Source organism: Panulirus ornatus, chromosome 18 (genome assembly GCF_036320965.1).
Source record: "Panulirus ornatus isolate Po-2019 chromosome 18, ASM3632096v1, whole genome shotgun sequence".
In the NCBI taxonomy this organism is placed as follows: Eukaryota; Metazoa; Arthropoda; class Malacostraca; order Decapoda; family Palinuridae; genus Panulirus; species Panulirus ornatus.
This window is the reverse complement of record NC_092241.1, coordinates 52,718,038-52,729,650: the sequence shown is the minus strand read 5'-3', so window position 1 is coordinate 52,729,650 and position 11,613 is coordinate 52,718,038. Positions and strand designations below refer to the sequence as shown.

Genomic DNA, 11,613 nt, shown 5'->3' with positions numbered 1-11,613 from the left:
CGAGAAAAGGCTGCATACGGCTTCAGTCTCCCATGGGACACGGGAGCAGTAAGCAGGACCAAAACCTGTAAGGAAGAGGCCAAAGACTCGCTGGTAGGGTGTTAAAGACTTGCTGATCCAGTACATAGAAAATTCCTACATTGACTCACTATAGTCCCCCTTTATGTTGTCAAAACTAAAGTAGTTTTATGTAAAAGTTTGTCTTTAGAAGATTAAAGAAACTTGTACAGTAGCCTTGCTCACATACCTTAAGGTTAGCCATTGTAAATAAGTCGAAAAGACTACACTCGCTTCGCCGAACAATAAGGACGCACAGGTATTGACTAGGCTTTGTAACCTGAGTAGACGATTTAGAGACGGGTGCCGCTTTAAATCTGATAATTTAGTAATGAATAATATCCTACGAGGCTTTGTAACCTAAGCAAACGATTTAGAGACGGGTGCCGCCTTAAATCTGATAGTGAATAACGTTCGGGTTTTAACACAAGCTTTGACAAAATTATGCGATCGTCAACACTTAAGTTCCCATCCCGAGACCCACTTAACTGATCGAGCCATGACGTGTTTGGTGATGTTCCTTCTTCACCTTCCCTGCAGGAGAATGGCACTGAGCGGGAGGCACCTAAAGGTGGCCACGGGGTTGTGGGTGCCCTGGGTCGACCTACACAACCACCCTAACGGTTCCTTCAGCGCCTTCGGCATCGCCGTCACATTCCTCGACATCATCGCTAACAAACTCAACTTTACGTAAGTTTGCGACATTCTTTATCTTTTAACTGACTTGTGATGAATACGTTAATATAATAATCGCTAGATCCTGTCCGTGTTAAGATCTTCAGACAACAAAACTACGTATGTATATGTTCATACGGAGAATTACGGTGCTATCTTACCAAAAAGGAGAACAACGGAGTCATTACACCATACATGATTAACAAATTTTTACGAAAGTCTAACTAATCTTCCAGTAATTAGTAGTGATAACCATTAACATCAATATCCTGTTCATTGGCTACAATACCACAGAAAAAGCGCGACAAGAGGTTCCTAGGTTGGACTCGATACAACCAGCAGATCACTTATGAATCCAGAGAATTAACGATAAATCCAGAAAATTAAAAGACAAAAAACTCAATTGTCTGCATAAAAGTTGTCTCTAATCTTTGAAATGTGTACTGAAAGATCGTAAATAGATTTGTTAGGAGTTAAAGAATCGGCTTTTTAAAAACTGTTATAAAGAATCTGAGAGTAAACGAAGATTCAAAGAGGCGATACAATTGTGGTATCTATACAGAGCGTAAACAACCTTGTGTAAACATAAATTGCCTACCAGAATTCCACATCCAGAAGACAGGACACTATCTTATTATGTTCTCTAAAATCTGCAGTGAAGAATTCGTACGTCATCGGTCATACAACGTAGGAAAATGCAAATTGTTAAGGACATATCGATGAATTTTATGAAGCGAAGTCTTCGAGATACGTTTGTGCTTTTCCTGCTGTGGATATAGGACACCTTTCTGAAAGCTGAAATGCATGTTAATTCTCATCTCCCTTGAGGATCTGCTGACATCTTTGCTATCCAGCAATTTATGTGTACGTAGAAGAATGGCTGACAATATGTAATCCCTCATTTGTCATGTATGAAGAACGACTGACGATATTCCCAAAGGTATCACAGATTCATATTTCACTTAACTGTGTGTGACGCAAAGAAAATGCACAGACTCAATCGCACGTGAAACAAAATAAATGCAATGTGACATTTTTTCTGTATTTTTTTTTTTCTGATCTTAAACACTGTGCCAGTATGGCCGAGACTTGAGTATCTTGCTATAATTTTTTTTTTCTTCACAGTAGCTTCACACCTTAACTACAACAAAAATAGCGGTAAAACTGACAACCACCGTATCCACATATATAGATGAGGAATTTAAGATGCTGTTATGGTCTTCCTATAATAAACTGGTCTTAGTCCAACAGTTCTTCTGTTACCTGGCTTTCCCAAGTACGCCCACGTGTTCCTGTGTTCCAGCAGATGACGACTTTGTCATAAACCAATAGGTCTTCTGTTACGATACCTTCCCTGTTACTCCTGTCTCCCACATAATCGTTTCTTCAGTTATGGTTTTAAAATAAGTTCCCCCCGCTCGTCTCTCAGCTACACGCTGGTGAAGCCGGACGACATGGAGTGGGGGAGAGAATTGCCCAACGGCTCGTTCACCGGCATGATCGGCATGTGTGAGAGGAAGGTGAGTCCCGATGCAGATCTTGCACAGTGCAGGGTCACACAAGCATACTGTAGGGTCATACAGCAGGTCAGGCATGGTGTAGGGTCACACGGGAAACAGGCGTAACAGGCACAGATTAGGGCCACCATGAGGTCTCGTTCAGTATAGAGACATTCAGGGATCAGACACAGAGCCACCCTGAAGCTAACACCAGTACAGGGCCACTCAGCGGATCATTAGGATACAAGGCTAAGCACAGTAAATCATACAAAGGTCTAGAGAGAGTATGGGCCGCCATGTGTAAACAAAGACGAGAACTTTCCCCTTCATGGAGTCTTACATGGGTACACCACTTGTGATGGTAGGCTCCTTGTGCTAAAGAACTGCCACACTCAAGTAGAAGTTCATCATATACATATGGGAAAGGAAGTTCAGCTAACATAAAAGGTTTTCCGCCTTTGTAATGATATCTGTGTGTATGCAATAATGAATGCACCGACATGGTAGAAACACAACTATACATAAAGGTATTGAGAAACAGCCATACACTTGAAAGCACAAAAACACTTCGACACGCACACCGTCAGGGTCGTCTCTTCGGCAGGAGGTAGACGTAGCACTCGGCCCCTTCGCTGTCACCTACAAGAGGTCCCAGGCGGCGGAGTTCTCGACGTCCCTGTACGTGGAGTCGTGGGGCATCTTCCTCCCTCGGCCGAGGCTGACGGGTGACCTGGCAGGCTTCCTGAAGCCCTTCGCATGGCAGGTGAGGCACGTCATGACCCCCAACAGTTAGCTAAGTTCAGAGGTCTTGAGGAACATGAGCGAAGCAAAGCCTTCGCGGCACTGTGTTGCTGGCAGGTGACTGGTTGGTCGGCGATTTGACTTGGTAGGAGGAAACCAGCTTTCCAGAGCCATCAACACGGATAGGTAACTCCCATGTTTCTGGCACTTCCCTCAATTATCACTGCGCGTTTGTACAAACACACAAACGCGCGCAGATTCGCATGATATGTACTGTTCATCCTTCGTGCTGTACGTGGGCGAAAATAGAACTTCGAGAGTTCTGTTGTCGTACATGTTAAATCGTCTGCTGTTATGTACTTGATATTTATCCTCGCCCCAAACCACCCGATGGACATTTTCAGCACGTCCTATGTCTCAATCTTGTCTATGGCGACAATGCAGACAACATATATATATATATATATATATATATATATATATATATATATATATATATATATATATATATATATATTATCCCTGGGGATAGGGGAGAAAGAATACTTCCCACGTGTTTCCTGCGTGTCGTAGAAGGCGACTAAAAGGGGAGGGAGCGGGGGGCTGGAAATCCTCCCCTCTCATCATTTTTTTTTTCCAAAAGAAGGAACAGAGAAGGGGGCCAGGTGAGGATATTCCCTCAAAGGCCCAATCCTCTGTTCTTAACGCTACCTCGCTAACGTGGGAAATGGCGAATAGTATATATATATATATATATATATATATATATATATATATATATATATATATATATATATATATATATATTATTACTATCATTATTATCATAATGGTCGCTGTCTACCGCGCTGACGAGGTAGCGCAAGGAAACAGACGAATGGCCCAACCCACCCACATTCACATGTATATACATAACCGCCCACACACGCACATATACATACCTTTATTTCAATGTATACATACATATACATGCACAGACATATACATATATACACATGTACATATTCATACTTGCTGCTTTCATCCATCCCCATACCAACCCCGCCACACATGAAACAGCACCCCCTCCTCCTGCGCACGCGCGAGGTAGCGCTAGGAAAGACAAAAAAGGCCACATTCGTTCACACTCAGTCTCTAGCTGTCATGCGCAATGCCCCGAAACCACAGCTTCCTTTCCACACCCAGGCCTCACAAAACTTTCCATGGTTTTCACATGCCCTGGTTCAAACCATTGACAGCATGTCGACCCCGGTATACCACATCGTTCCAGTTCACTCTATTCCTTGCACGCCTTTCACCCTCCTGCATGTTCAAGCCCCGATCGCTCAAAATCTTTTTCACTCCATCCTTCCACCTCCAATTTGGTCTCCCACTTCTCGTTCCCTCCACAATCGTCAAGTGTATTGAATGAAATACGGCGTCTTCATCTCCGTCGAATGTATTAAGGTATTTACGGAATATCGAGTTTTCTGTAAGGCACACTTGCGTTAAATACAACCTCAAGTGTAGCCATGATGCGTCTTATTTGTGGTAACAGACCTTGAAGCAAAAGCTTATATATCTGAATATTTTTCTACATGCTCTTAGATGCTTTTATTACTCTGGAACAATGAGGGAGGCAGAAGACAAAGAGCGCGGGGATATCTGAGATAAATTCTGTACCAAGCGAAGACCTGGCGAATGTAACAGTAGGAGAGCCGAGGTAGCGCACCAAAATCAGTGTGTGTGTACGCTAGCCAGTCCCTCCCTCCACGATGGCACTTGCGGACGATGTGCATCATCTTGTGCCTTTGTGATCAGCGAGGGAAATATTGGTTTTCACAGGGGTCAAATTTTTTCCAGAGTAATTGCCGGGAACGTTAAGTTCTTTGTTCCTTGTATTTTCCTGTCAATTGCATCCCTGTTCTAAATTCTGTATTCTTTTTTTAGGGGGTGAGGGGGAAGTTTATCCGTACATCTACTTACATTTTTAACGTTTTTCCTATTTTGCCAAATGGAAATTCTGCCCTTCAGTTAACTTCTCAGGGAATAAAGTGAAACCACGTGATTTCAACTTCATAATAGTTTATAACTTAATAATTAAATGATCTGCGTGTAATCTGCAGCGAGTATGAAAAATAGCGAGAGGCTTTTCCAATCTCAGGCTACGTCGACATCAAGAAATGAAAAATTTTGTCATTAATTACAAAGTTTTGTTTTCTCCTATGCACCTGGAGGTGTAAGCAGTCGATGATTAAAGATCAGTACTCTATGAAGCTCATCAATTGATTCTTCTTCTTTTTTTTTTTTAGGTCAAATTTTGAGACGGTGTACTGATCCACTCCTGCATGGAGAGCTGCTGCCGTCTCTCCGATCCACAACATAGCCTAGTCAGTGTGATTATGGTACCTCCTTATCCTTCATGAGAGCCAGTTTGACCCGGCAGGTGTGGGTGGTGCTGGCGGGTATGACTCTACTGACTACAGCCCTGGGCAGTGTCCTGAACTGGCTTACCTCCAAGGGGTCCTCCGAGACACCTGGTGGTGACGACGAGGTAGGCTCGCGGGATGAACATCACCCGGGCAAGTCGCGTCCGTTCCGTTCCTCGTGGATTATAAGGGCCATCGTGAACGAAGGTAAGGTTTCCTCCTCCCTCGGAGCGAAGCTAAAGTAAATGTCATGTAGTCATGTCTGTGGTTACCTTATGATTAAGACTCGTTTCCCCGTAAGCTTAATTATACTTAATAGCGTACAGACAGACATGTCTACACCCCGTATGTCCGAAACTTATAACAGAGATTCAGGAACGGTAAGCTCATAGCCACCGCCTCTACACTTCAGTCAGATTGAATCAAGGTTAATTATTATCGTTTTAATGATCCCTACATTCTTACGTAAACAGGAGCACAAATGTAGCGCTTTTTAAGATATAGAAAACTTGTCAGATCACGTATTTGTAGATTTTCCTCTGTAGATCAGTGAGGCTGAGGTAGACAATTGCTGACACCGCCATAAAATCTGATGGTAGATAAGTGGGAGCATTGTGGAGGATTCATCGTACATTATTCCCTCAGCTTATCGGCCGATCTGGACGAGTCTAGCGGCTCCTGGAACGAAGTCTCTTCACAAACGCTCTCCTGAGTTATTGGTGTTTCATATCTCCGGCAGCCATCAAGGTCCTCCCGCGGGACGCGACGGGACGGGTGTTCGTGGGGACGTGGTTGGTAGCGGCCTTCATCCTCGGCTCAGCTTACCAGGGCGTCCTGACGTCCCTGCTCACAGTGCCGCTGGTCACCGTGCCCGTGAACTCGCTGGAGGACTTGGTCCACTACGGCAGGATCCCCTGGGCCATCGAAGTCGGGACACTCTTGCAGCAGGTGTTCGCGGTAAAGATTATTGTTATATTCTCTTTGCTTGAAAGGTACGAATGATGAAGCTTTTCTTAAGAATAAAAACGAGTTAGGAAGAGGGTAACTTAAATAAAAGTGGTTCAGAACTACAATAAGTCCAGTATGTTCAGAAACAAATGATACAGTCGCGAAATAATTGTGTGAAATGAATATAGACGACACTTTCTAAGAATAGACAGTCGATGCTCGCCCGAAACAAGTGGAACACATCTGTATGTAGTTGGTGAACACCGCAACACATGACGCAAGCCAAGAACAGACACTGCTCCCTCGTAGCGGCTTCTGCGGGAGAGAGTGAGTGTTGGAGCCCCACAGAATTCTACTGATGGGAACTGTGGACGGACGGGAGTGTAGCACCAGAAGAGAGTGCATAAGTTCCACCATGTTCTGAAGGGGCCACATGATTTCCTATATCCGTACAGTCACAACCTCGTCACACACTGCAGTAATGTCAGATTCTATTTATTCACACTTGATGAATGCGACTATTTTCCCCCACTTTATTTCCACATTCGTAACTCTACCTCCTGCTATACATAGCTCCCCGGGTTAACCAATGTGTTCTTACACCTTCCGTCCTCTTGTCGTGTGGGGGAGTGGGCGCTTTCCCTGTACAACTGTGCTAACAACACGTACATGAAGGATTCTCCTTCAAGCTGATGTATTCAGCCTTATGGCTAGCTTTTGGTCTTGTGAGACTGAAGCGATGGTTGGTGTGATTACTATATGTGTGCAACGATGAGAGAGCTTTACATTCGTGTGTTGCCCCATCTCGTATCATGTCTTTACTCATAAGTATGTGTTCTCACTCACACACACACACACACACACACACACACACACACACACACTAGCCTATGTCAGGTACCCTGTGTGTGTGTGTGTGTGTGTGTGTGTGTGTGTGTGTGTGTGTGTTTACTTCTTTGCTGTGTGACAATATCAAGTGGAAATTTGCATTATCTATGCCTTATGATAACAGTTACAGCGTTAGGTATGACTTGTTGTCTCTAATCTACACACACACAAAAACGGACAGATAAATGGAGCGATTAAGAACTGCTGCACTGCACCAAAGCAACTAGACCAACACAAGCTACAGAGGAGAAGCTAACATCACTACACAAAACGTTCTTACAGGAACTGGTTCAAAACCAATGCAGATACTCGATACACAAGTCATGGAAGCCGTCTGGACCCACTACCATTAAGTTTAGATTGTTTATAAAACCGATCAAAACTAACACACAAGAAATAAACGGTTAACGAGATTTTTTTTTCAATGTTGATGAAGTGAACAGCGACTGACAACGCAGACCAGCAACGGTGCCACAAACAGACCAATATAGCTACTAGGTAAACAGCTAACGAAACTATAACTGACAACGGTGCTACAAACACACCATATAGCTACTAGGCAAACAGCTAACGTAACTATAACTAACAACGGTGCTACAAACAGACCATATAGCTGTTAGGTAGACTAACGGAACTAAGGTAAACAGTTAGGGTGCCACAAACGGACCAGTTCTCAACGCGAGGTTCCGTCCTCACCCCACGCAGGACGCTGAGTCAGGCGTGTATCGGAAGATCTTCGAGAGCGCCAGCTACGTGCTGAGTTCGTGGGATGCCAAACTCAGGATCAAAAAAGGGGAGCTGGCTGTGTTCGCTGACAACTTCTCCATGAGGAAGGTAAGGAGGGTGAGGGGGAGATGATAGAGATGGTGAGATATTTAAGGAGGTGAAAGTATTGAAGAATATTTAAAAAGATTCTGTGTATTGTGAGTTAGAATATCGAGGATTGTGAGAGTATTGACGAGGTGGATATGAGATTTCTTTTTTAATACTGAAGAATCTGAGAGAACTGAGGAAGAGGAGGGTAGGCGTATTAATCAGGACGGGAGAGTACATTGATCAGGATGGTAAGTACAGTGATCAATATGGGGAGAATGTTGATCAGTATGGTAGGTGTATCAATCAGGATTGTGGGTATACTGGTGAGGAAGGGGAGTATACTGATCAGGATGAGGGAGTATATTGATCAGGATAGTGGGTATATTGATCAGGTAGGGAATACATAGTGATTAGGATGGAAGTATATTGATCAGGATGGTGGGTATATTGATCAGGTAGGGAATACATAGTGATTAGGATGGAAGTATATTGATCAGGATGGTAGGTGTATTAATCAGTATGGTGAGTATGCTGATTAGTATGGGGAGTATATTGATCAGGGTGAGCAATACATTAAGGAGGTTTATTAAGAATATCCAGATCGGTGGAAATGATTTTTTTCAGAAATCATGGATACTGACAACCCGTCGAGAGACACACTAAAACAAGGCCAAACTGACAGTCGGTCCTCAGACGAGGATATAAGATATTCGTGTATATGACCCACTGTACACAAGAATCCACTGCTATGAAATAGGTTGAGTGTGGCTGAAAAAATGCTGGTCAGATGTTGGTTTAACACGTTTGTGAACGGTAAAAGATCCTGTAAGGTCACCATAGATGATCGCCTAGTAAGTTAGGAATGAGGAGAAAGCCTATCTAATACCTCGCCAAAAAGGTATATAAAGTAAATGAAATCAAAGAGTACAGACAACGGGCGCATCAGAATCAACCTTCTTTCTACCGTGTCTTGTTTCCTGTTACTTGTAGATCATGCATGACGACTACGGCAGGACGGGCAAGTGTCACTACTACATCGCCAAGGACATCATCAGGTCAGCCCCACTGGCATTTGCCTTCCCGAAACGCAGCCAACTGGCGCCCCTCTTCAACAACTGGTGAGTGGCGACTCAACACCACCCGACTCTTGGCTGTGACAGTCAAAGCTTTTATTTGCTCTTTATGTAAGCTTCGTTGGAGATACTCATGCAGTGAACAGGAGGCTTGATCATTGTCTATCTTCTTGTTTTGGTGATATCTTTTATATGTTAAGGTATGTGGTACATGCTTAAGTATATGAATGTGATATATCTGCACAAAACATATGTAATTCACCTGACCAGCAAAGCATTACATTATTATTATTATCAGTAGTAGTAGTAGTGTGTGTGTGTGTGTGTGTGTGTGTGTGTGTAATTACCTACTATATATCAAGTACGAGAAGGAAAATGTTACCCTCACGGGGCCCCATCTCACAAGTATACTATCATAGTTTTTTTTTTTTTCAAACTTTAATGTTCGTTCAGTCACTTTTCTGGAATAACAAAAGTGCTTCTTTACATCCTTTCTTGTTATGACCTCTGGCTTTTTTCTCTTAGCATCGTTCGCTGTTGACTTTGTCAAACTAGATTAAGAACACCGATTGGTGTGATTAAGTCACCCTTCAGTCTACTCTCATAATGGGCAAATTTATAGCCTCTTACTTTAGGTCAGCTTTTTTTTAAATTCTGGTACTACCTGTGTTGTCCTCCTGTGGACCTTCTCTATTATTTCTTCATGGTTCTTGAAGTGTGTTGACCAAAGTTAGAAAACTATATTCCAGTTTTGGCCAATATAATCTTCAAGTAATTTGCTAAACATTTCCATCCATCATCCATTTGCTTAGATATGATTCTAGTATTTGACAGCAAACGGTTATCTTTTCCAATGTGTTGCAGCCCACAAACCTCAGAGAGACTGGTGTAGTGACGTGCAATTTCCTCAACTTTCTGAAAATCCATTCTCTTGGCACTCGACCCTCCTCCAGCGATGTATTGGTTGATATTTCAAGCAGCCTATCATGTGTACTTACACGTCTCTGCAGCACACATGGAGAAACATCATCAGAACTATTAACTTTAGATGGCTCAAGGCCCTTTAGTAGCCTAGTCGACCCCTGTATTATCCTATTCATCTTTTCTATCTGTTTCAATGTTATCCAAGATCTCATCTGCATCCTATCTCGATGATAATAAGGATATGGTGTCTTCCACTCTGTAAACACCTCTGAACTTGCCACTGAGCTCCTTGCATTATCTTTAAATCGTCCTCTACTGCGTTTCCCCTCTTTGCGATCCTCCGCAGGATGGCGCCGCTGAAGGAGTCTGGGCTGGTGAGTCGCAGTCTGCTGGAGCTGACGTCCAACGCCACGGCTTGTCTAGTGCCACCGGGCAGGGAGGGAGGCTTGGTCTCCTCCCTCGTCCTGACCCTCTCTGACCTCGCTGGGGTCTTCCTGCTCTTCACTGGCGGTAAGTTGAGAGGAATGCTTATTGTACTCACTGTTCCACAGACGGTTCACATGGCGGAGGTTCAAGGCAGCGACACCAGGAGCTCTAGATGTTTATGAAGTGTGTGTGTGTGTCATCAGAAATTATTTCCTTAGGTCCTTGGGGACTTTCTCAGGTCATCAACTCTTGTTCCTCACTTCTACTAATTCATCCTCCACTTCTTTCCTATCTTCGCTCATCTGGCTTCCCGCTTCATTATATCATCATAATTCGACTTTTTTTTTTATCACCCTCCCCACTTCTTTTTCATCCTCACCCACTTCTCTCTCTTCATTCACAATTTTCCCCATTGTGACAATACTCTATCAATCCTTGCAGTTCCTTCAACCATCCCTATACCTCGTTTATCATCTCCAAACCTTTGCTATCCCTCCTGTCGTTAAGTTCTTCCTCACATTTCATTAACCTTTCAGGTCTAGCCTTGGCTACTGCTGTCTTTGTGGTGGAGAGATGCGTTCGGTCGCTGGCTGGGTGTATGAGGAAGCCTTAGTAAGGCACGTAATACAACCACTCCAAAACCACCCACAACATGGCCGTAACCACGCCAGAGCCTGGTTACAACCAACTTCTCCCCGGTCAGAACCAAACTACTGCCAGGTCATTGCCAACCACGCCCTGATCAGTCAAAAACAACCTGTCAACACCCACCCGCACATCCTAGTCGCAACCAACAACCGACAACGACTTCAAAAGCTTATTTTAAAGTACACGGTGATCTTGTAGCGACTGCCTCTGAACCACAGCTTAGAGAAAAGAATGGTTTGATCGCATTGTAGGGTAAACCCTTCCCTGCAAATGAGGTCACTGCAATTTTTCATGAACAAAAAGCCGCCTGTTGACGTTCGTAATGTGAGAATTATGACTCATGCAAGAAGTAACTATATGTAGAGCAGCTGATTGTCACTAGCTCGTAAAACACATTTAGCTGATAATAAAGATTGATGAAGATCTTCAGTGTCTCTCAACAGGTAACCTCGATCTCTTTTTTCATCCTAAGTTGCTTATGTGGTCCTTGGTTGGTTGACTGGGCTTATG

The 11,613-nt window shown here is 43.6% G+C and overlaps 1 protein-coding gene across 1 annotated transcript; it reads left to right on the top strand.

Moving 5' to 3' along the window:
• The first annotated feature begins 601 nt into the window (after positions 1-601).
• Positions 602-11,529, top strand: LOC139754947 (glutamate receptor ionotropic, kainate glr-3-like). Its single transcript, XM_071672765.1, has 9 exons — positions 602-747; positions 2,162-2,252; positions 2,836-2,994; positions 5,398-5,592; positions 6,053-6,337; positions 7,922-8,050; positions 9,023-9,150; positions 10,376-10,539; positions 10,992-11,529. Exons 1-9 carry the CDS (start codon positions 602-604, stop codon positions 11,066-11,068), a joined length of 1,374 nt encoding a protein of 457 aa, XP_071528866.1. The 3' UTR covers positions 11,069-11,529.
• The last annotated feature ends 84 nt before the right edge of the window (positions 11,530-11,613 follow it).